Genomic DNA, 27,217 nt, shown 5'->3' with positions numbered 1-27,217 from the left:
CATTTCTCAACATTTTCCTTGAAGAAAGCATGGATATTTCATTTTTTGTATTAGAATATTTAAAAGTAAAAATTAAAATTAGATATATTATTCATCTGGTGATGACCTTCACCTAATTTTATTCATAAACTAAGTTCAGCCATGTAGCAAGGGATATAGTTATATAAACATGATACCAGGTAACTGAAGAAACACTTGTTTAAAGAGTGTGATATATTCATACTAAGCATATCTTGGGCAACTCAGCTGAACAAAGAGTGACAAATGTATGCCTGCCTGGGGAAAAGGGACACAGAGTGATGTGCAATGGAGTCAGGAGATCTGAGAAAGAAAGAAATTCACTCTTTCTTAGAACACTGGGATGAACTGAAGTATTATAAAAATATTGCCTATTAAACCATCACCTTCACTCATCCACTCCAAGTTCCTGTGTATAATGACATAGCTCTTATATGCCAAAGGGAAAATGGGAATAGCTCACAATACTGATAACAGGTAAACAGCAGGTCTCAATAAACAGCACACATGCAATTCATTCTTACTGTATGTATATGCCACACAGAAATACAGATTTTTATAGCCAATCAAATGGATATACAGGCTAATTAATGTTTGTATATTACAGATCCAGAGTGTTCAAGAAAAGAAGATCTCTAATGACAACACAAAACAAAGCTGTTCAATAACATAGTAAAGTTTTGCCTTTTCCATAATTATTTATCCCCCTATCATTTTCTGTGTTCATCTGGACCTGGCATTTGCAATCATGATCAAAAACAAAAATGCCCAAAGCATTCGGAATTACATGATAATGCTAAACTGCTCAATCATGTCCAGACCAGCAATCAAGTCCAATAACTCTCCCCACAAAGTGAAAATTGTTTGCTGGCAAATGACATGCACATTGTTTAACTATGTGCCAAATCTACATTGCAAAAAGGTCACTTTTTACAGCATACTTAGCAGAACCTGCATAGCAAGAATTAATTATTTAAGTACCTGCTCATACTCTTTGCAGCAGAACAGATAATGAATTATCTTTGGATCAAAAATATGTGGTGTTCTAGATCCCTGAAATCAGCATAGCACACTTTCAAACTTGGGATTCCTACAATATTGTGAGTGATGATTGATAATGGATTTTCCCAGAGATGGGAACTGAAGCACTGCCACCCTCTAATCACTATGCAAGTGGGGTGGAGTTCCTCACTTCCTTCATGTATTCTTGAGTTCAGTACAGTAACAGTGCAAGTAGGGTTAGGATGAAACTTTCATATATTAGCTCCTGTCTGCTCTGTGAAGATCTCATAGCAGTTTTCACATAGAAATTTAGCCTCAAATCCTTGTCCTAATCTCTCTTCTCCTCTACTGGTGTGTACCAGTTGCCTGTTGCTTTCCCATCTCCTAGGTGGCCGTTGTGTATTTTCCACTGATGTGCACAATCTGCAACATCTTTAGAAAACATGCATCAGAATGAATGGTGTTTTGTAAAGAAAGGAATTTTTAAAATTACTGTCGCTGCCAGGAACCAAAGGAAAAGATATGTAGACATTTAAAGCACTATCTTGTGCTAACTGATAGGACTGCTATTGTGTTATTGTATTAGAAGAAGATTCAGAAAAAGTTTAGGGTCAGGTTCTACCCTCCTTAACTATAGGGAATAGGACCTTATTCACAAATAGTTCTATTGGTTGCAATGGTATTATTCTTGGAGTTAGGTACTACTGAATGGTAGCATCTTATTAGGCAGCAAACTGGAAGTTTAAAAGTAATGTGAGATTGTAAACAATAGCAGGACAGATTCTTGGGTTTCAAGGCTTTAATTCTGGTCAAAATTTGGTCAAGTAAATCTTATGAGGACAGAAAAGTGGTTCTTTGTTGGAAAATAGTTAAAGCATCGAGGCAGTAATCAAAAATAAATGTTAATTTAGTTCAAACTGCTGAAGTATAGTAGGTGTGTGGAAATTAAATAAGATTGCAGAGTCAGTACCAAGGAAGAAGACGACAGTATACATCAGAACTGTAGATACATCTATAATACATTTTATTATATATACTTCAAGGTAGGATTATGTTCAGCTGTCTAGTCTCAGGATCTCTATCCTTAGCATGAATTACTATATGGTTTTTTATGCAACTTCTGCCTCAATATAATTGGTATGACTTTTGTTCCCATTGGATGTATTTGGCTTGACTTGATTGCCTGCTAAAATAGCAGCATATGGGTAAAGGTTGGGATTTTAGTATACAGATGAACAGAGCAACGCAAACACTTTTCTTTGGCCCATGAAAAAAGGGATTGCAGCATGAATATAAACAGTCATATTTTTAATGAAACAGCAGATGATGCTTCTCTGTGAATTTATTATAATTTCCTAGAAAGGCCAAATAAATTATGTGGTCCGCCTGGTTTAAGCCCTCATTCACTATCCTCTGTCCCTCAAAATAAAATGTTTCATCCAATTTGTAGATACTGTATTGTTTACTTCTAAACATTAACACATGCAAAAAAATGCAAGAGTACAAAAAATAGTGGACACTTTCAAAAATGAAAATGCCCAGTTGTGCCATGTTATTAAAATTCCTCTAATAATATGTCCATGACATTACACCAAAATGGTCTGTTTCTTTAAGAATGTATTTACTTTGTATATCAGTGACATGATCGGCACCATAATAAAATGGCAGAGAAGGCACATACTCTGCACTTAATTAAAGCAAATCAAAATCCCCTGTTGATGATCTAAAGACAGTTAGAGCAGTCAAATATTGATCTAACTTCCATATTTAAGCCCAGGGTTTGATCCAGACGTGCTGGAGAAAGCAGGAGTACTTGCTGGCCAGAGTATTTGGGAGAGCACTGAGTCACAGAAATGATGGAGGAGGGTGATAATTTACTGCTAGTAAATTAGACTAGCAGCAGTTTACTACTCTCCTCACCCAAAGCAAGGAGGAAATGAGAAGCTGAACAAGGGTTATAGGCAGCCTGAGACAAGAGAAAATTACTTATTTGGCAAGCGGGCCTGTTGAATACCCTAGCCAAATTAGTTCATTTCCTTCTCAGTGGAGTGCGTACTTTGTACAAGAAAATCATACAGCAACATCTAATATAAATGAGGTTTAGCTTAATTCCTATAGCTATAGCCCTGTGTTTTTTGCTTAATACCTAGCTTATATGTCAGTACCATAAATGAGAATATGCATTTTCATTCACTGGCAAATAATATGAAATATATATGTTAACTAGATTTATAGCAGAATTATTTAACCATATATATTTCCAACTATCTTTTAATCTTAATCTTAATACACAATGAATGTTATAATATTTTAACGAGAACCCATCATAAAACATTAAAATGTAAAAATAATTTGATGAATTTCACATATTTTGTGATGTTTTAAAACAGATAGAACAATCAAAAGGTACTTTTTATTTAAAATTACTGAACATTTATTTTTTCACTCAAAAATTGTTTATTCTATCACTTGCTATTGTTTTCCAGTATTCAGCCATCTCAGATGTACAGTAAAATAAAAATGAAGCAAGGAATATCCTCATGCCCTATTCTCCACTCTCTACTCTAATACTTAGAGCAATAGTTGTACTTAGTGATTATATCTAGTTCTTCACCCTTGAACAAGGTTAGAAAAAAAGAATGGTGGTGGATTCAGTTTTATCAAACCCTTACAGTTAGGCTACAGACCTGAATGTGGCAGGGAGAAGTTGCTGATTACATTGTTGGACTAATTTCCTTATAGCCATGGTCAGAGGCAAAATGTCCATGTTAACACTGTTAAACCAGTCATTGGCTTTCAGCACAACCATTCATTAGATGCTGCTGATTTGCCTTAAAGACCATGTGGGGGTGAATTACATTTTTTTTGTTGTTGTTTTAAACAGCTGCCTGAACTCATAACATTCCGACAGACCCTAAGGGGTCAGAATATGCTGCTGCTCCTCCCTTGATGTTTCACATCCGTGGAGTCCTACAGGGCTCAGTCTTTGCAAATAAAGGTAGTGAAGTTTCTGAAGGACTGCTGCAAGAGACCAGGAGACACCATGGACTACAATTACAACTGGCTGGAAATTGGAGTTCCTTTTCCATAGGAACACCAATAAATAAATAAATAAAAAGTTGTTTGGATACAGAACAAACCCATTTTTTAAAAATTTCCTGGGGAATGGAAACTCCAAAATATCATTTTGAAAAAAATGAAAAAGGCATTTCATTTTGACCTTTTCAAAATGTTTCCAAGGTGCTTTCAGCCTCTTGAATCCCTGGCAGCCCATCAGACTAAGTGATGAGCATCTTGAGAAGCCCGGTCTCTCATGGCTCTGGGGTTGCCAAAGAGAATCTGGAGAGATGAGCTCACAAGAAACCAATCAGGTTTTTGATGAAAATAAGCCCCGCAGGCAGGTTTGGAAACTTGGCTGCATTCCTCCCAGGTTCAGCTTTACACAAACTTAAGATCATGAAAACCAAGAAAACCAAGAAAACAGAGCAACTGCCAGTTTCCTCTCAGCTCCCTTTCCTATTTCTGGTCAACAGAACCATGCATTTTCTCTTTCTTTCTCCCCAAGAAAATAACCCAGCCCTTCTTTAATATTCCGAGTCTGAGCCTAAATTGTCTCAGGTGCACTTAATTTCTTGAGATTATCTTCCTGAGCTGTAATGGAATTGTTTGGAAATTAACCTAAAAAAATCCAGGCCATTGTCTGGCTCAACAGGAATCCTCCAAGCAACATCTTGGAGCAGAGTGCAGAAGAGATACTACGTTATTTCCAGGGGATGCTAAAAGGTCTGCATGTCTCATCACAGGGTCACTGTAATAGGGTGTAATTCTCAATGGCTTGAGGTAAGGCATTTTTGGTGGAGGGCTCTAAGAGGCTTCAGAATTCAGGAGCAGGACTCACTGTGAATTAACATAGAACTATCAATTCAATTAAATCAATGGCTATATACTGATGTCCGGGGCTGCACTTCTATAGACGTTAATGGAAGAAATCTGGCCTTAGAGAATATTTTCAAAAAACAGCTTAAAGAAAAGAAGAGAAGAGCAAAAACTATAGACTGGAGAAATGTAACATGTTGGTAGTCAAACCAATCAAATATCAACATCCCACTTTTTGGTTTTATCAGAAGAAAAATTTATTTTTATATAAATTAAGTTCAGCCACTTTTTAATAAGTATTTTTCACTGACCAAGCGCAGTAGGCATATTTCTTTTTCAGTGAGATAGCATAACCGATTGCAAGAGATGAGCTAATGCAAACAAAGCCCATCAACAACTAACTTTTGACAGCTATACCCAAACTGGAAATTTGGGGCAACAAGGGGGTTTGTGATAAGCATACATAAAATGAAGGTATTAGTTCAATTCTGAACAACCATGAGAGATGTTGCAAAGTAACACAAGTTTCATACAAAACGATGTCATGGCATTCACTAAGGGCTTGATTCAAATTCCATTGAAGTCAATGAAAAGAGTTGAGAAATAAGAAAGTCTTGTCTACTTCAGTAAGCTTTGGATCAAGTTTTACATTTACTGTTTAATATATCAATAAAGTAAACCCACCCCAAGGGACTAAGATTTTCAGAATTTCATCTTTATGACTAACTCAAGCAAGAATTATTCTAGAAAAGAAGGGATAGCATAGCAAATGATGTACTTCAATGCCTCTACCAGCAATTTTACCTGGGGACTTAATCATTTTTCATTTTGTAATGCCAGTTGCTTCAACATCTCTAAAGTAGATTATGAAAAAAATCTTTGCCCAGGCTGGAGATATCCCCAGCATAATCCTCTAACTGTCACAAGGCCTGTTTCTTCTTTTCGTAGTCATAAAACCTATCACCAAGTCAGGACTTCTTTCCCTAAAGGACGAATGTTTGACATAAGATTACAATGTATCTCTGGATTCTGCAGTCTCCACAGTATACTCTTGGTCCTATCCACTTCATGTTTGCTGTCTTGCTGATCCCTGTTGTCAATACATTCTATGCTGTCATTTTCACCTAAATAAGAGCCCCAGAATCATATCTGATTGTAACAATGAAATAAGAATTTAATACACTCCCTAGTATTTCCAAATTAAGAATTACATAGACAATCTAACCACACTTTTCCATTTTTGCTTTAATGAAACATGAGAGATTTTTCCTTCTATATTGCTATGTTAGCTATAAGTGTGACCAAAACAGCTCCTTTAAGAATGTGAAAGACCATCTTTTTTTTTTTTTTAAACAAACTTTCAAGCTCTGAGCAAACATTTTAAAATGTTGTTAGACTATGACATTTTTCTGTTAGTTCAACCAGATTCCATAATCTAAATGATTCAGAGCCATTTGGATTCTTATTCATGGAAGCCAACTCATACCAGATACTGATAAAGGCTAGGACATCAATCTTTAGTATTATGAAGAGATACACTTAGATATTTTAAGTCTTTTCTCAGAGGTAAAACTTCATACTCTTCACAAAATTTCATTTACTGTAAGACCCACAAGTTCTTAGCTATGGTCTGAGCATATTAAAGGTGTCCAGTGTTTAAACTACAGGTTTCCATTATTGAAGAATGCCCAAATCACCTTCTTCATACTTCCTTTCGACCAAGCAGCCCCAGTCAAACTTATGGGCATATATGAATAATAAATAAAGCAAATGGTTTTAGTATGCATAAATACAGGGCAGAGCATGCTATGGTCATTTCTAGTCTGTATATGTACAAAAAGCCACTATTTCTAAATATCATGGTTATTGACCTAGATTTAATGATAATCTAACAAAATGAATATTCTAACCACCAAAGAAAAATGAACTTAATATTTCTACATAATTTCTTTATAATGAACAATTATTAAGCTATACAAAAAGGCTGTAGTATAACTTTTTATTCCACCTAAATTTTAAAAAGCTATAAAAATATCTCAAGACATTTTTAAGGATCACTCAGGCCTTGACTAAATAAAAACTAGAGGATACGTAAAGTGAGAAAAAGCATGGTAGTAGAATAGGCTTCTTTAAAATTTTCAAGGAAATTCCTAAGGGCCAAATTCTGTCCGCTTACTCATGTTGATTGACTCCACAAGTGGTCCTATTGAACTTAATGGGAACAGTTATGGAATAAAGGACTAACCCAACTGAGTAAAGAGATCAGAATCTAACTCTAAACAACAGAGTGCAGAAAATTCATAATTAAATGGGTTAATTTATTCAAACAATTGGCTAAATGAGTGCAAGTGTAAGAAAAAATGTGTCTTGGTAATGGATAAGCCACACATGTGTTTGAAAGAGCAAACATTGAAAGGTCAGCTGTGACTAAGCAAATATCATTTATATCATTAGTGAACAAAGAAAATAAACTCTGTTTCTCATGCTATTTGTTTTTTGGTCTGGATCCTCTTATCTTTGAAGTCAATGGATATTTTGCCATTGACTTCAGAAGATTCAAGCTGGACTCTACATCAGTACATTTGTTTATGCATATGCATGACAAGATTTTGCATGTTCTACCTAAATATTAATTTTAAAGGGTACACTAAAGTTTAATTGAACGGAAAGCAAGATTATGAATGTCTTAAGTAGAGGAGAGTCTGTAAAACAGAAAATAAGGGATAACACCTATATGTAAAGTTTGGTTATTTGAATGATTTATTTATTAATTTCTTAAGGTTAAATTTAAGGAACTTGAGGTAGATGGAAATGTATACTATAGCTTTCAATCCCAGCCAAATGTTAATTAATTACCGCTAACCCTACTAATTCTATCCCACTTTCATTTTGATCAAGTTGCAAATGACAGTGATCATTTTCTCCATTCAAACTTTATTACCTCTCTCATATATATTAAGAGAACAAAGAGAAATCATAATGTGAAAAATTACTTTAATGTGCCGCCCATTAAGTCAGTCTACATGATGGCCCATTCCTACAATCCAACCTGCTATTTATCAGATACCTCCAAATTCCCCAAATAAAAGAGCAAGTAGTACTTGGAGTTCAATAAATAAAATGAAATAAAACAGCTGCTGAGAATAGGCACTCTAGAAAATAAAGAGTAAACAATAAAAATAAAAAGAACACTGAAATATAAACTTTAAAAATATTATAAATTTTAAAAAGGAAGAAGAAAGTAGTGTAATGAAAAAAAGAGAAAGTCAGATCTTCAGCTGATGTAATCAGTGATGTTACTTTAACTTATATCCATTGAAGGTCTGATCCAATGTACTTAAACTCCAGAATGACTTCTAACCTTCCAACATTTCACTTAGAGTATATTCACTGTAGAGGTAACACACAACCGTAGGACACAGTCACCAGTGCAAATCTATTCTGCTGCTCTGCTCTTGTAGCATGGTGACACCTGATCCCTCCCAGTCTAGAGGTGAGTACAGGATACATGGTTACATATTTGGTTTGACCTAGAAATTAAAAACAGTTATATAGGAAGGAAGGGGGGTGGTTGCTTGTAATGGAGGGATAAGTGAAAGCAACCTATGATGAGCACATATTTGTGAGCTTGGTATGCTAAAAAAACTAATTACATAATGATCAGAGTATAACGCAGCAAGTTTAATGTAAGACAGATTTTAATAAAGTCACTGTGTAGCTACTACACTGTTACAGCTATTCATTTATGCCTGTTCATATAGTCCATGCATCACAAAGATTTGGCATCTGCCATCTGCTTAGAAAAAAGCTAGATTCCCATGAATTTCAGTGTAAATTAATCTACAGTTCTCAGCAGTATGCAGGGCTGGAACAGGAGTTGCACAATAGCACGTAGTCTCAGGAGTACAGGATAACACACAGTGAGATGTACTGCCTGCATTCTATAGTGAATCAATCATCATGAGCTCCTGATGCAGATGCTGTTCATCAGGGATAAGAAACCATGGCTACACAGATCTTCTCTACCTCGTCCTCAGAGAAAGGTTGAACAGGTCAACAGAGGCTAAAAACCCAACCACTCTCTTCACCTATAGAATTACTAAGCCTGGGAACTGGGCAGGGGACTTTAGGAACAAAGGAAATACATACACTTAGACAACTATCAGAAAAGAACCTGACAGATGCCCCATGTACCATACATCCATCCCAGATAGCTTTTAGAACAGTTATCCAACATTTATCTTTTAAAAACAGTTTGAGATGAAATAGTGATTCTTCCAATCCCAAAGCAGTGGCCCTTTCCTTGGTAAAGAAAGGTTACTTCAACTGCAAAGTATAACACCTATTCCAAACTTCCTATTAACCTGGTAATATTTACCATTACTGCCCTCAGAATCAGTCACACAAAATGTGTATATGTATTATATATTTATATGCAGAATAGCTTGACTTCAGTTGACATTCATATATTTATGAGAGTTTGTTTCAAACACATTGCACAAAAATGGCAGAGGGAAACGGTCATGAAAGGTTAAAGCAGACAGCTTAAATGAGCATAAAATACTATTTCAATTATTTTTAGTTTGCCTGAATTACAGATGGCATGACACAGGCCAGATGTTAGCATGGACAGTTGCTTTTCATTTGAATCTTTCTGTGGAAAGCAAAAGACTTCCTTGGGCCTTATAAAAAATTAATCAACCACAGGATTGTCCCTGAACATTGTCTGATGTTCTTTATTGCTGATAGAAAAGTTTTTTGAGAAGGCTTTGTCCTCTTGCATTTTAACCTACTACTGTTGCAGTACCTCTTTCAAGTTAGAATTTGTATTCTATGTTAAGTGACCTCAGGCAAAACTAAAATTGTCTAAATCAAAACTTTGCTGGGTAGTTTATTATATTTGAATCATTCCATTGATCTCTGATAGAACATTAAAAATTGCAATCTTTCTTAAGGTAATGCACAAAAATGTACAGATGCTTCATTTATAACTGGATCACTAAAGTTTGTTAGGCAAATCCAAAAGTCTTTAGATGGATGTGGTTTTCTTTACTTCAGTTTATCAATTTTTAATGCATGTACGAAGGGCCAGATTAACCTTTTGTGGGCCTGGTACCAAATATATTTGTAGGCCCCCAAAAGGACAATGGTGCGGAGGGTGGGGAGTGCAGGGGGTAGTCCCCAGAGCAAGGGGCCGGCTATGGTCAATGGGTCATAGTGTGATGTGGGCGGCTCCGCTCCGCGTAGCCCAGCACAAGGTCACCATTTACAAACCGGCAGCTGCCAGACACACACTGGCCCGCGTGTTACTGCACTGCCAGTGCACCCCTTCTCCTTGGGGGCGGACATGTGCCGCGCTACACCACACCATCCCCCTGCCCACGGCCTCCCTACCCCGCTATGCCTAGTATGCCCCCACCAGGAGATCTTTCCACAGACTTTTATGCCCAGCGCCCCCACTGAGAACCCACACAGATTCCTTTGCTCAGAACCCTGCCTGGACCCATTATGCCCTCCACCTCCCACCCAGAGACTGCCCCCCCAGACTCCCCACCACAACTTCACAGCAGCCTGCACACCCCCACCCACACCCAGCACTCTGCACCCACAGATCCCTATGCCCAGAATCTTCCACTGGTCCACCCCATTTCCCACACTGGTGCAACAAATATTGCTACTAATAAATAATAGTACTATCAAGAGTGGGATGGATAAATGGTTTAAATTAAGAATGAAAACAACCCAAAATTTAAGCTTCAATTCCCAGAAACTGCAAGCTCATACACATATTGCATTCAGTATTTGTCAACCTTTCAAGACATATTAGAAGAATGATCTAGTAACTTTTCAATGAGGGAACAGTGAAGAAAGTTAAGGCGAATCAAGGTGTGAAGTCGATGCAGATAAATTAGAATGTGTTAACGTCTCCTTTCCCTGTGAATGCATTCATTCAAGAGTATAGTGCTTTTAGGCTGAAGTAACTTAATCCTCCTTTGTTATATGTGTTAAAACCATGTGTATGGAATATAGGCCATATTCAAATTTAGGCCTCAATAACTTTGGTTGGTCAAATGTTTAAATTAACATTACCATGAATTGATTGAAGCTGCTTTATGGCTTGTAGACAAAAAGTTATTAGAGTAAGATCACTCATTTGCCTTAGACTCTGCCCCTACCCCCCAGAATCTCTTTTTACCTTGTCATGCTTACTTACTGTCATGAGTGGAAAAGAGATAATGTGTAATGCTGACTAGCCATTAATTATATTTATGTATTTTATATATTTATGTCTGGCCTAAGTGCAAATCTGTTACCAACTCCTTCTTACATGTCCTGCTTATGAAGAGCATATCTGTTTGTGTTCATCAACAAATTTTGCAAGAAAACATCTACCTCAGATAGAGATACCAAATTATAGGTCCAAAAAATCTATAGACAACATGCTGGAATCTGTAACCGGACAAGGGTGGTCCCTGAAGCAGAGCAAGGGTACACTGAACCTTATAAATGATTCTAATCATGCAGAAGGAAAATGGGAGACTCTTATGCCAACATCACCACGTGAAGTTGTATATGTAAGGCACAGTGAAAGATCCTGACCAGCTAAACAAAGACTGAAGCTACCACTAAGAGAGAGAAATGACCAGCTCCCCACATACAAAATGAACTCAAGTTATTTACAGCATCAGAACTAGTTCTCAGCTAAGAACAACCATGAGATAGAGATTCTAAAACGACAACATGAGTGCTTTTGTATAGAATTCAGAGACATCAGAATTCTCCAACATTCCAGTACAATGTCTATGTGTGTGTGTATTTGTGTATCACATAGGACTGGTCTACACAAGGAAATTAGGTCAGTATAACTGCCTCACTCAGGGGTGTGAAAAATCCACACCTCTTGAGTGACACAGTTAAACCAACTTAACCCCCAGTGTAGAGAGCACAAGGTCAACAGAAGACATCTCCTGATGACCTAGCTAAGGCCTCTCAGGGACATAGAGTACCTGCACATATATCTTCACTGAAGCTCTACAGCTGCACCACTACAATGTTTTAAGTGTAGACAAACCCTAATTGTTTCCCCAGGAAGAAACCAAAATGCCCCAAGATTGTTATTTAACTAGTAAAAGATTAGTTTGGGTTAAAAGTGTGTTATTCCAAAACTGCTACGTGCCTGGTTTAAGAATAATTTTTGCACCTGTGTAAAAGTATATAAGAAAGACTCAGTCGTATTAATCTGGGAAAGGGAAATAAGCAAAGTGATAGAAACTAACATACATTGTATGGTCAGAGAAACTGAAGATGGAACACCAAAGTGGGAAACGATAAAAAAAACATTCTAAGAGCTATATTTCCTTAAAACAAAGGCAAGAGTCATAATATGTCTTTAGCAGACTCTTGGCCTGTTTAATTACATTAAAAGAAAGGTGTTCTTCTTTAACTTTCCAGTAAAGTATTGAACATTTATATCAGCCTTATAAATTGACAATTACTCATTGTAATAATTGGCAAGCCAGATAAATTGAACCATTGATTTATTGATTTGATCATTGCATTGTGTTATATTTGATTAGTTTAGGGAATCTGGAAGAAAATTAGTGAGCAGCACATTTTGTTTAGACTTTTATTTGTTTCGTATTTGTTTACTTATTCTTTCAATAAATTCATGAAAGCATACTAGACTGGTGCCCCTCTCAAAACTGCAACACAGGAAAATAATTTATTTAGAGGTGCAGATAAATACATCAAGTAGCTCCTGGATCCATATTTTAATTATTTGATTAAAATCCTACTATTCAGTATAGATTCATGTTGCTGTATTGTGCACCTAACCACTGACATTGTCTGAGATTTAATAGGTCACTACCTGGAAAGGATGTATACCTTCCTGAAGACATTCCCATATCCCACTTTACTAACTGAAAACCTACATGGCAATAGTCGCCTTTCAGTTCACAGAAAAGTAGAAACTGCAAAAGTCAAAATAGGTCTTGTCTGTTAAAAAAATCACATATTAAAAACTATGATAAAACAAAAAATAAAGCAACCACATAAAAGGAACAAACTGTCTTTGAACCAAAGACAGATACATTTTACAGCATAGATGCATTTCTTGTATAAAGTGCTTGAAGAGAACCTACAACAACGAGTCAGTTTCAGCTAATCCAGGCCCTAGTAAGAAATTATGAGTTTTCTTCCTTCACCTGGAAAATGGGTGAGGAGGAAAAGTAAGAGGAAAAAAGGAGAAAGCGAAGAAGTAAAATGAAAAATAAAAAACCACCTTCCATTGTAGCCTAACATGAACCTATTTTGATTGTTTTATGCTTCATTTTGTTTACATAGGGTAGTATTTTCAAACAAATTAAGGCCTCCTCTTGCAAGAAGCTGAGAACCTCTTGACAGATACTGAGCCCTCAACTGGCACAGATTCCCATCAGATCCCCTCTCAGTATTATATGCCAATTCCCTTTGTTTAGTACCCAATCTTAAAGTTACTTACAAAATGATCACTGACAAATGAAAGGAAGATCACTCCTTTTATACCAGTCTTACGACAACCTCCTTATGGAAAGGAGCTACTGTTGGAATTAGGCTAATCCAAATGTATCTGCAAATTGCTTTGACACAGTTGTCTGTTTTGCATCGGCACACCCGACAGCTATCTCAAATAAGTTAAGCATTCATTGCAATAAAATTATAAAACTGATTGCAGGAGCATTTATCTTCTAAATTTCTTACGATGTCATAACGTATTATCATATTGATCCAATAATTGTCTTAGTAGATGTAAGATAACTGGTTCTTCAGAAACAGACAAAAATATAAATCTTACAAAGTAGCGACAGGAGACGTGCATTTTACATAAAGATGATAGCAGCAAGAATTACCCTGTGCAAAAGTGTCAGCAGATTTCAGCATTGCAATCTAAAGCATGACCTTCTCCTTTTATGCTAAGCTGCTTTTTATATGTCCTTTGTGCGCATAATGTTGATATCACTTCTTTCCTCCATTTTTCAGAAAGGACAAATCAGTAGGTGTTTTAAATTTAATCTAAAAGATATTTTATCAGTTGGAATTTATTTCAAGTTTAGCATCAAAACCATATTTTAATAAGCAGATCCTATTATGCTACTTTTACATATCTGTTGTTCAGTAATACTTTGCAACGGAGTACATTTAAAAAAGAAAAGCTACCAAACCCCCTGTACTTGTCCTTGGTTTTCCTTCTCCTCCTCTGGTTCATTATTCTACATAAAAATGACAGCACAATAGTGAAATAAATGAATCTTCCGCAAGAGCTATTTCTGAACAAGGGTCACTTTTTTTTTTCTTTTTTTGCATTGTCCATGCTGCTTGCTAGCATATGCCAATCGGTGAAGCTACAGATAAACATCCCCTAGAGAAAGTTAGGACTGTAGGACCGTAAAGTTATTTGAAACAGCTACTCAAAACTCAAAGATTGATCTATGTAAGTATATCTATTAGCATCCTTTTGGCTTTCTATTTCCCCTTCTGTCTCCTTTACTTTCATTACTTTTGACAGAAAGAAATTTCATAAGAATCATGCGTGTGGATCTGTACACTGACTAGAACTACAGTTTGGTTTTTAAACATGATTTAATCATGGCTTTCTTGTTTGATTTGGTAGTTATAAAGATCTTCAAGCCCCATCAATTGTTAATGAAAAGCTAACATTTTGTAACAAACAGCAGCCAGAGGCCAATAAAACCAATAAACTCTTGTATATTATACCCTGGGTATCCTCTTGTTATTTTAAAAGGGCTGACCCCCAAATTTAAGTAACAAAGGACTGTACTTATGAAAGGGTTCTCCCATATGTATTTAAGAGGAAAAGGACAATAAGATAGTCGTATCTGTATCTGACTGCTGATTTCTGACCCCTCTATAGCCTATTGGTCTGACATTCCCCTAGACTCTGGGATGCACAAAATCCCTAATTCAAATATTAATATTTTAGAAGAGCATCAACAGAAGAGGTGGAGAAAGACCCAGTCCAGAATATCCCATAATCTAGTGGTTAGAACTCATGTGAGAGGTCAGAAACCCATATTCAAATCCCTTCTCCCCATCAGGCAGGGGAGGGAATTGACTAAGGGGTCTCTCACATCCTGGGTGAGTTCCCTAGCCACTGAATTGTAACTAACTGAATTGTAAGATGCAAATAAATCATCCAAATTTCAACACTTGTCTGAAAGAAGTTCACAAATCCATTTTGATTTCTGCAAACACGTTAGTTAGTTAAGAAGAATTTTCAGCCTATTGTTTGTGAACTGTTCACTATTCATTAGTCTATATCATTTGTCACCTGAATTACTTGGTGGGAAAGGCTGGCCCTGTTGAAATCAGTGGCAAAACTCCTGTTGACTTCAAGTAGGGCTAGGATTTCACCAATGCTATTGTTTCTGCTCCACTATGACAGACTTTTCTTTTAAAAAAAGAATAGCAGCAAATAGTCTTGTTCATGTAGGAATACTGTTTTTCATGCATCAACATGGGTATTCATAAGGAGGACAGTCATTCACCAACAACATTTTGTGCAAATGTTTGCAGATAATGAATAAGGGGCATGAACATAATCAAACTGAACAGCTGTCTGGAATTCAACAGTAGTACTCAACAACTTTTAGAGTTGGAGAACACATCTCAATCTTAGAAGCTGAGTCTACCCCAGTTTAAAACAATGGTTTGCTATTTAAAAAAACATTGAAATAACTTCTATTTAGGCTCCTATGTATTTTTTTTGTATGCTGATTTTCCTCATAATTATAGTGATTAGCATCTTTCGAACCATCTACTTCCAAAGCTTTTTTTAAAAAGGGCTCTCTCTTTTTAAATTGATTAGAAAACCAGAGGAATTGAAAGATTTTAAAAATATCACCATGAGTTGTGTGCTTTTCATGTACCTGTCTTTGCCTATGCTCTTTGATTGAGACAATTTGCATGCTCACTGATTTGCTGATGAACAGAATGTCACTGGCCAAATTCTTCCAGTTATTCTGTAGTAAATCACAGTGGTATAACTGGAAACAGGATCTGATCCTCCCCTCCACCTTCATTAATTCAATTTCTGCAGCAAGCTGTTAAAAAACAGAACTGTAACAGAATTCTCATCTTTATAATTACAACACACAACACAAACAGCATGTTTGCTGTAAGGCACTTTGAGGGCCTAAAATTTCAAGTGTGTCCTTAAGAGTTTCTAATTAGCACTGATCAGGTTATAACTGTCTCTTCAGTAGAACCAGTTTTTACTGTATTATTTCAGAGGGTTTTTTTTACTATGCACTGCATCCTTTTTGTCTTTCCTTTGTTTATTCAACATCCTAATAAAACCACCAGATGGCATTGCAGTGTTCATTTATTTTATTTTGCATTCTTCATAAGAAAAAGTGATAGGAACCTCACATCAGTATGAGGTTCCTTTTGCTACTTTACTTTCTGTTTGATTAGTGTTAAGGTTCTCTTTCAACAGGGAATCCTAGTTCACTATAAATAGGTGCATTGTGCCCCAATCAGCAGGAGGAAAGACAGTTTAGTAAACATAATTTATTTGTAAAATATCTGTGGAGAAAATGTTAGCAGCTGTGCTGGGAATATGATTTTTTCCCCAAATTGCCAGGGATGTAAACATGTGGGGAGGAAGGAACACTTTTGTTATTTAATTGGCTCAGAGTTTAATTCCAGTTGCACAATGAGACACCTTCAGAGAAATTCTGAGAGTCAAGCTATTTTGAAAAAACTTCAATAAAGTTGGCTAAATATAAAAAAGAACAGCTATAGCTAACTGCTAATGGAACCACTACAGGTTTCCTGTCTCTTTTAGAAATAGGTTCTTTCATTACCACTGTTAGCTTCAAAAAGGACATATAATGTTGTCTGTGGTATAGGCTACATTGAACTCTAATGCCCTCTTACTCAACTTTACAAAAAACAAACCTAAATCTCCAACTTCACACAAGGTTTCTGATTTTTTTAAGTTGAAAAGAATTAGGGTTCATTGTTCAAATAATATCAAGTCAGCTGTATACTGCAGCATTATGCAATACTACCTACACTTTAGGAAACACTAACCTACAGTAAGATGCCTTAGGACCAGAATCCGACACCCTTGCTCACACTGGATCTGTTTAGATTAGAGTTCGGGTTGTGCCATAATTCAACTTAATTGATTGCCAAATAACGCAAATTAATTCAAAATTGTAAATTTTAGTCTAGTCCTCTACTGATATTTGTCCCTGATTATGGTTCAGACTAAAGCTTAGGCTAATTGAAAATCAAATTAATGAGTTACAACAACCAAAACCCTATAGTCTAGATAGGCCAATTCAGCACCTTACTCAGCAAATAGAACTACTGAAGCCTTGAATGCCTTGCTGAGTAATGGTCCTGATTCTGCTGGGTGCTGAGCATTCTCAACTCCCATTACATTTTCAAAGGGAGCAGGGAGCACTCAGTGTCTGTCAGGACATGTTCAGCACTTATCAGAATCAAACCCAATATGAACAAGGGAAGAAAATCTGGTCCATAATGTCCACAGAGATTGGGGTCACAATTCAGCAACGAAGTATACAGCACACAAGTCCACATTTGCACTGTATAAAGAGTCTCTCAAGATGACATCTTTCCATAATGATCACCTAGTGAATGCCAGATTAACTGTACAAGAGGAAGGACACAAAATGGCTGAGGTAAACATGGCTTTGGCAAAGAAAGCAGGCTGGACCCATTCTTTCTCATAAAAATAAGAAAGTAGTTAAAAAAATAAAGCAGGGGCATTGACCACAGGGAAGAAGTCACTCCCTATATATCCAGCTATTAAATAATTTCACAACCAAACTGTCCCATTTGATACACATTACATCTGTTATTAAGATAATGTTGAAATAGCAAAGAACTAAAAAGCTAATGGCAAAAGATTTGCTCTTCTCTGGATTGAGGAGATACTGAAATTTGTGGGATTTGGGTGCTTAACCCTAATGGACATGAAAATGAATTTAGATTTCTTCACTCCTGCTCAATCTAATGTACTCTTTTCACATCTAGGAACAGGGCAACATGTTTCCTGTTTTAGTTTATTAATACAATTGCTTTTAGAACTACTCAGCTAGCCATGTTTGAATGTGGTATACACAATTATTAGGTGCTCAAGATATAAAGTAAATTAATTTGATGTTAAAAACAGTAATTTGAAGCCAGTCATTGCATTAAAGCAGCAACTTTTTTTAAAAAAAATCATTGAATAAATCTGAAATATGCTTTGTCAAGTATAACAGAATAGAATGTAGAATATTAAATGTCAAACAAAATAGGTAAATTACTACAAATGTAATTTAATTTAAAGTATGTGTTTCTGCTAATATAATAAAATGTAATTAATACTTTTTCCCCTCAAAGTCACAATGTTTAACAGAAAATCTCACACTGTGGTTGAATAGCTCTGCAAATGCTATTTCTGGGGGGGGGTTTCTGAAAAGCTCTAAATATGACATTCCCCAAATTCCTCTGATTTCCTTTAAAAAGTAATCCTTGAATCCTTCTTAATCACAACCTTCATGATCACATGTTTAAAAGTATGCAGAGCAGATCAATCCAACCCTTCTCCTACAAGATGAAGCATTAACATGCCTTGTAATCAATAGAGGCAATAACAAGAATACCATGTAAAGCAGCATATAATTACACACACACAATCACTGCTAAGCCTAAAATAAAGAAAGAATAGGTTTGGAAGTCCAATTTTTAATGATATATGACTGCCATATTTTCCCCACATTATTCTGGACTATAATTGGAAAAGCAGTTAGTAGATCATACCCATTACTATTTTTTATTAACAAATTTGGGTCCTGACCCTGCAAACGACTCTACTTATGTGGAATCTGTGAATCTTGATTCTCACATGTAGCAGCTTGCTAAATCAGAGCCATGGCTTGAAATGTATAACTTCCGTATGGAGAGACTCATGATATTACTAATCCTAACCCTTTTAGCACAGCTGATAAAAACCTTGTGGAATAGAACTGAAAGTGCTGGGGAGGGGAGAATCCAATCAGCACTGAAGTCAGGAGAGATTTTCAAAGACAGATTTATCTGTAACTTTAAAGGATAAACCTCAAATACATACAGCAATGCAAGATTTTTTTTTTTCCAGATTTAAAATTTAGAAATATTTTCCATGAAGACAAACCACTCAAGAGGAACATTTCAGTTAGTATCTACATTTAATATCACAATCAGCAAAGCTACAATCCAGTCTATTATATTTTAATTGGTTTCTTAAATTAATAGCAATTGAGAAGGAAGCCAACAAGATATAACAGGCTGTTATTGATTACTGTGTAACTTGATCTTGATTATGAAAAGACTATGAAAAATTTGCAACAAAAGCCTTTCCAAAATATATTGTACCAAATGTGATTTTGAAACCATGTGATTATGAAAATGTTGTGTTATTTCCTTATCTTTTCTTTTAAGCATAGTTTTCCGGGAAAAAATCTAAATACAGATTAACTGAAAGGCAAGGAAGGCAGGATCCAAGTAGTATTATACTAAAGGATAACATACATGGACGTTGTTTTTTACAGAATAATATTTGATCCTATAATAGATATAGATATTATAAGACCAAAGCTGACCTGACAAACACACTTTTCATTTTGTTTAAGTTCTAGTGGCCTTTTTCCAGCCCCCCCACCCCAGATGCAAGCCAGAGTAAAAGTCCCCCTGCATTGTTTCCTGATATTGCAACAGCCTACCACTTCAAGCAAATGAAACTGACTAAAAAACTAACAAACAAAACTGCTACTGACTCAGTTTATTTTGATTGTGAAAATATCAGAAAGAAATAAAAACAAACACCAAACAAACAAGGAAGGAGACACCAGAAAGAGAAAAAAGTAAATTACATTTTTTTGCAATTCTTTCAGATGTATTTTTCTAAACTGTTACCGGTAGTGTTAGATACCTATGATTTTTCAATATGGAAGAACCTACTTAATATAAAAGTTTAATATAAAATATCTCACCACACTAGGACCAGGAGGCATTTGGATTTCCAATGAACAATAGTGAGGAAAAAATAGTAAAATAAAGTGGAAATATATGGGAATGAGAGGAGGATCAGTGTTTACTAGGGCTGGTCAGGAACAATTCCATTTTGAGAAATATTTCAATATGTGTTTATTCTGCAACAAGAAGTTGCATCAATTTTTTTCCACTAAAATCAAGAGAGAGCACAAGACCTCAAAATAGTTAATAGACCAGTGGGAAGTACACTCACCTGAGATGTGAGGGAGCAGTGGCATGCCGTGGGTCTCCGGCTCCCGGGAGCCAATGCTTACGTTTGTGTCCTGCCCCCCCCCCAAATTGGTGGCAGCAGCGCTCCATGAGGAGGGGTCTGTGGATCCGTTTCCTGCTCCCCCTTCACTCCCCCCCCGCACTGTAGGGGCAGTGGGGATGGCTGGCAGTGGGAATGACAATGGCAGATGCCCCCAGGCCTCCCGGCAGTGGGAGGGGTCATGATGGGTTCTGACCCTGGAGCCCTGCTGTTGGGTGGGCTGCCTGGCCCCTGCAGGGCTGGGGTCCCCATGGCTCACTGGTGGTGTTAAACTTCCAAAGCTGGGCTGTCTGAGGATAATCATCTCCTGAATGTGCCTGCGGTGGCAGTTTCCTCCACTGGCTGAGCAGCAGCCCTGTCTCTACTGGTGTCACAAGGAGCTTGCTCCTGCCTTTTTAACATGTCTGCATGTGAAGGTGAGGCACAGATCATGATGAAATCTGCAGCATCTGCAGACTAAGCACAGAGCCTGCGGAGACCTTGCCTACCTTGACTCCCCAGCTGTTTCAAGACTTAAAAAGTGTTGCAGAGGCTCCCAGCCCTGCTATTGGCTCTGCCACACCTCTGCATTCCTATTGGCTGAGCAAAGACTAGGCCAGTGGGAAGAGAAGCTGAAGTCACTCCCATCTGTTAGGAAAATCAAGGTGAGACCATAGAGATCATACATATTGTTTGATGCAGTCCACATAACACAGAGAGATCTGCATATGTGGCCCACAATGGTAAATAGGCTGAGAACCACTGGATTAGATTAAAATTCTCCAGCCATTGTTTTATGAAATGCATAATTTGAACCACTTTAAAAGTATTTTATTAAAATGCCAAAAAATATGAATAGATCTAAACATTAGTTCAAATATCATATTATCGAACACACTTCCTGCTAGCTGTTTTCTGTTCTTATACATAGCTCTGTATTAATTGCCAACTCAGAAATGCTTAAAAAATTCACCTTTATTATACCCTGAGAACAGGCCACATACCCCAAAATCAACAGAGCACACAGACCCCAAATTAAGGTGCAAAATTCACCCTGTTCCTGTTGTTTAGCTTTCTTGTTACCATGGAAACAGCTATACTACATACACTTTGACCCAAGTGTCTTTTCCAATTTTTGTTTTTTCCCTTCTGAACCTCCTTCATCTTATTTTCCTTTTGGCCCAAAAATCTCCTTTATGTCCTCCATGAAGAGTTTTGATGAATCAATCTAGATTTAGCTGCTAAATCCTACATTAAAAGTCCTGCATTCCTACACAAGGTCTTAGAGTCTGCTAACCTATTAGAGACCCCAGGCACTTCTAGCCAGTACAAATTCAGCAGTTTAGCCTGTGTGTGTACAACCAGAAAATTACCACTTGCTTGAGCTGATGGTTTAAATTATAAGATTATGCAAAATAGTTTTAACAGTTTTTACTCCATCCTTCCTGCCTTCCCTTTAGCTTCTATTCTGTTTTTATATGTTAGGCAGAACATTACCATAATACCATTAAACCTGTAATCGGAAGATGCTCAGTGTCCCTCTGCTCTAGCACTTCATTACCACTTGAGTCATGGAAATTCTGCAAAAAGGGTCATTAGAAGTCTACCATGATACTGTGCAACAAGTAGCATAGACCATGGAAGTGCAGAAATGGTTGGGGGATGAGGAAAGGGAGAGTCCACTAAGAACAATTTTATATTTTTTTCCTCTTTCTTGTGCACACGGGTTAGTTTGGTGAGTTCCACTATTATGATGCAGTCTGCATTTTTGCAGAGATCCACCATATTAAGTGGCATCACAACTGAAACAATTTGCAAATTAAAAACCTTCTGAAAATCAAACACACTAGAAAAGCTCAACATATTTCATTACAGATATTTAAAAACTAAGATATTCTTTATACTTATGCATAAAACAAAAACACAATTCTTTCCAACATCAAAAGGGAAAGTTTAGAAGACGCTGGTAGACCCGGTTTTGTGATAATTCTGTACTTGAACTTCAATTACTTTGAAGACATGGAGACAAAATTATTTTGGTCCACTAACTTTAGAAGGGTTTTGTTTTAATGCTGTGATCCTACGGAACAACAAATGAAACTCACAAGTGAAAACTGGAATGCAAAATAGTATTGTAAGTGCACATCATCTGCCCCTCCCAAAAATTCTAGTGAATATCAGGTAATATAAACTGCTCAAATTGTAGTAAATGTGGTTTCATCAATGATAACACCTACTTTTTAAGACCGCAAATAAAGTATAAATAATTAGTTATCAAAATTAGGAAATAAAACGTTTACTTTTTTTTGTATATCTCAGCTATTACAGTGAAAGAAACAGGAAGTTGTAAATTCTGACATCTGCGGTATACATCCTGAAATATTATGTAAGCAATCTCATTCTTTTCTAACTCATAGTTTAAAGAATATGCGATTATTCTCAATCTTCTATTTACCAGCATAAATATCATTTTCCCCTCCTCATTTTAGTGTTCTCCATAATGCACCGTGACTTCAAAAATAAAAGATCAAATCAGATTTTAAAGTAACTGTTACCTGATTGGTTTGGGGCTTTTTTCATTCTAAACTTCCTACATTATAGTGTGCTTTGGTTTCTTTTTTATCCTGTCTCTGATTTTTTTATGCAAGGAAAATAAGAAGTGTAGTGGTATTCAACTTTAAAACAACTGAAGTGTACTTTAGCCATCCAGAGCAACAAAAGATTTCCCAGGGAAATAAAAATAAAATCAGCTGAACTCCTGATCCACATAGAAACAAATTTTGGCTTTCATGGAGAAACCCAAGTAAACATAAACCAAGAGGCAGAGGATTTTTTTCACTCAAGTCAGTGTTTCCGCATAGAACAAAAGTTCTGTTTTTCTAGTTCTAGCCTTTTTCTGTGTTTCTAAGAGTAGTCCCCAGAAAGTTGCATTATTCTCCAAAAAACAATTTTACTTTCTTAGTGCAAAATCCTGCAGCCCTTTTTCAGGCAAAACGCCCATTACAGTGAAAGGGATTTTTCCTGAATAAGTGCAGATTTAATAATAGCCTTCCTATGTACAAGGGACAAATTCTACCCCCTTGCTCAAACTGAGTAGTTCATTATTCTGCAACAAATCCCATTGAGTTCAATGGGGCTGCTGTCTGTGTAAGACACTACTCATCCTGAGCAATGCTAACAGAATCTAGTCTTCAGTGTTTACTCAGACAAAATTCTCATCAAAGTCAATGAGATGATGTAGCCTTAGTAAGGACTGATTAAATACTGAGTAAAAATTCCTGAGATCAATTCAATATTGTCTTGTGGTTACACAGCACCTTCCATATGAGGAACTGAAAGTGCTTCACAAACCATTTCTGAAGCCTCTTGCCACATCTGAGATAAATATAGTTCTGTAGTCTATTTTTTCAGCAGGTGAAAACTAGAGAAGTTTTGCTTGTGGTTACACAGGAATTCAATGTCAGAGCCTGTTTAGGTCTGCTGATTCCCAATCCTATGTCTAATCAATAGAAAAGTATATCTTACTTTTGGCTTTTAGCTCTGATTTCTTCTTCTTTTTTTCTCCAGGGCTACAAATGTAATTTCAGTTTTTTGTCAAAATCAGGTATTGATTTATAATTTTCTTCTTTATTACACCAGTATCGTATGGGTGAATTTAGTGTGTCATATTTCACTGAAGAGCTACGGGAATTTTTTCTTGCTTTGGCTAGACAGAATGCACTCATGGTTTTCAAAAGTGAAATTCAACACAATTTTTCTTGAATTGAAGATAGCAGAAGAAAAATTAGAGACAAAAGTGAGATGAAGAAAACCAAAAACACCATTGTGCAAGATTGCAACAGAACACAGGTATACACATCATAGTTGGCCATTTCTTATGGCCCCTTAACGTCATGGTAAAAGCCATTTTTGTGACAAAAAATGATGCAACATGATAATGATAAATTCATAAAGTACAACTCCACTTTAATGGACTTGGGCTCTAATAGTAAAAATATCCTAAATTCTGAATCTTTCAGGTGATGCCTCTCTCTTTAATGGGTTATGCCAAAACTCCAACATTTTTATGTGTCAGGATTAGGATCAATATTTCTAACCCAAATATAGCTGAACCATTTTGTACAAATTTAGTATTTTCTATTTTATGTTCTCCTTTTAATAGACTGGAAAGTATTAAAATTTATGGCAGTTTTGCACATCACAAAGAATATGCAACATCAATTAAATCACTTTTTGGGAGCAACTTCAAATTTGGAATGTCCTGTCTTTTGAACACCTTAACATTGTAGTACTGCTTCTTACTGGCAATAAATCTCCCGACCTTTGCCCCCCACCCGTCCCCCCATGCACGCACACTTCTGACCATTTGAATTTTTTTGGTATTTCATCAGCTTCAGGGTGGATCACTACAAAATGATATACATTTGAAATTTGATAATTGTAATCTTTTTCTTACTTTAATTACTTATCAAAAATATGAGATGACCTAGGGACCAATCCTGCATCACTTTGCTTCTAATTGACTTCAATTAATGGAGATTGGAGATACAAAGAATACAGGTTTAGTGTCCAGGAGACTAAATAATAAAGTGAAAACTATCTTAAACAAGCATTCCAAGACTAACAAAAGTGGTTACCCCATGGAAGTAGTCTAACAAAGAATCAGAATTTCAGTTGATATATGTGTGGGTTCTTTGTTGCAGGAGTTTGCATAAATTAGTGTCTTGTAAAGTTTTCATTGTACAATTTTATAACTTCAAGACAACGATTAAGAAGAAAATCAAGCCCTTATGAAGGATGACAGCCAAAATCAACTGTCATGACTAGTACTGAAGCTCCTTTATTCCTATTACATATCAATATGCAAATAGCTTGCTAATACCATGACTCAACTCCTCTTTAAAAGTTATATGAAAATTGTGTAAATCTTCAGCAACTCAGGCGGAGGCAACAATTGTCAGTATTTGCTTTGGTGTATTAATCCATTCATCCTCAACTGAGTGGCCCTCTACTAAGAGAAGTCACATTGTTTATTATTTCTAGTGGTATTGAATGTATGTGTTTGACTCTGTCCCTTGATTTACAGAATTGCATGGCATAAATAAAAATCACCTCAACAGCATATCTAAAAAATTTTGTTCTAGAAGGTCTACAATCACTAAACAAATACAGTCACAAATACAAGCTAATGTTACAATTGCAATAATGCTAGATAAAAAACAAAACAAATCACATTCTCTTCAACTGAGAATAACTTAGAACAATTATAAAAAAGTGATCTCCTTTTAGAAAATAAGACACTAGATTATCTATATGACTTCAATTAATCCATAGCCTGCTGCATTTAGTTTAGTCAAAGGAATGTACCAGAGACTAGTCCATAAATCTCTAGGGTTAAAAATATTCCATTTTGTTGTTGCTGATTTTGAAACCCTTTTAACCACTGTGTCCAGAAAGCAATGAAACAACTTCTTACTGTATATTTCCTAAGTCCCAAACATGCTTTACATACAAATTGTAACCACAACATCAAACTTAATGGAAAAAGGAAGAAAATCTACTTACCTGAGCCCCTTTTGGTCACAACCTTCAAGCTCTGAGTAAGAGTAGCATACAAGAGAATCAAGTGTGGAATAGGAGCTTTCATCTTCCAGCTCTTAAAGGCTGCTCCCTAAAGCACACAAAAAAAAAAAAAAAAAAGATATCCTGTAAGAATATTAAAAAGCTTTGTTTTGATATTTTTGCTGAAATACATTTTAGTAATTAAATCATAAAAAAGAAACTGAAGAAGTGTCACTTCAGTTCAACTCCTGTGCTAACATGCTGGGCTAGCACCAAAGACCATTACAAAAACCAGAGCCGAAGTCACTGTAATACCAGGAAGATTTCATTTTTTAGGTTTAGCTCTGGAGTCTCCATACCACTGTAAGGGGAAAGATTTGTAATTTTGTCCACAATGTGAAAATGCACTACATGTGGATCAATCTAACTATTACAACCATCTGACAAATTATCTGCTGGGTCAAACTTCACTAAAGTCAATTTACGCCAGCAAAGAATTTGATCCTTTTCCTGAATTGGCAAAATAAAGGCTATGTTTTTCTTTTTGCAAACAACCAAGACAAAACATTTCGGTTTATTTTTATTAACCTCTTACAGAAAAAAGTAAAATTGAAATGTCCATCTGCAGTTGATTTTGTTTTCATTGGCTCAGTCTCAATGGCTGATAAGAAACCTTTGCATCTTCAATGCTGAAGAGTTAATAAAAATAGTCTGGTCTTCTTTCCAATAACTATAAAAGGAATCTTAAGAACCTATAAGGGAAACAGTTGAATAACCTTTCACTCTAAAGTACACTGTGGCACAGTCAGAAACAATTATTATAGTGAAGGTGCTGAGAGCCATTGAACGAAACTGTAAATCCTGTATATAATGGAAACCTCTTCAAGCCAGGGGGTGCTGGCACACCCCCTACACTGCTAATTCCAGCACCTATGGAAGCAGTTGTACAATACCATTACTTTCAACAGGAGTCAAGAGTGCATAAGCATTTACCTCCAATATAGTCACTATTCATCTCCTAGAGGTCCACTTACAGAATCTCCAGCCCCTATGTATGGAGTGTGTATGGGTATGCGCTACTATTGTTCCTAGGTCCCAGAGAACATGCTCTATAGGGTGAGCAATATAATAATGAGGGACAGAAGGGGTTTAAGGGATCCAGTGCACTATTCAGTCCCACCCTCCTTGTAAACCAGTAGGGAATTCAATGATTTCCACCACTTTGGACATTCTTTTTTGCATGAAGTCCCTCAGTGGTCTGGCATCCCCATTACACTGGATTGTGTATAAAGGAAGCTCTGTTAGCCTATAAGTCATCTGAAATCATGCTAAGATGCCTGTGGTTGACCCTCAGAATGCCAGGCACTAGCACTGAGGCAGAGGGAACCAATATGGATAGCCCTGAATTTGACAGATCTC

The 27,217-nt window shown here is 36.4% G+C and overlaps 1 protein-coding gene across 1 annotated transcript in view; it reads right to left on the bottom strand.

Annotated features, from left to right (window-relative positions):
• The window catches only part of IL1RAPL1 (interleukin 1 receptor accessory protein like 1), a 932,016-nt gene that overhangs the window by 887,175 nt on the left and 17,624 nt on the right, over positions 1-27,217 (bottom strand). The window contains exon 2 of the mRNA XM_067545295.1: positions 25,802-25,907. Coding sequence (XP_067401396.1) covers positions 25,802-25,883 — 82 coding nt within the window. The 5' untranslated portion in view covers positions 25,884-25,907. The remainder of the gene's footprint in view (positions 1-25,801; positions 25,908-27,217) is intronic.

The sequence above is a fragment of the Emydura macquarii genome, unplaced genomic scaffold (genome assembly GCF_026122565.2).
Source record: "Emydura macquarii macquarii isolate MOO-44397 ecotype Brisbane River unplaced genomic scaffold, CSIRO-AGI_Emac_v2 contig_1043, whole genome shotgun sequence".
Taxonomy (NCBI): Eukaryota; Metazoa; Chordata; order Testudines; family Chelidae; genus Emydura; species Emydura macquarii.
This window is presented reverse-complemented; position numbering and strand designations above follow the sequence as displayed.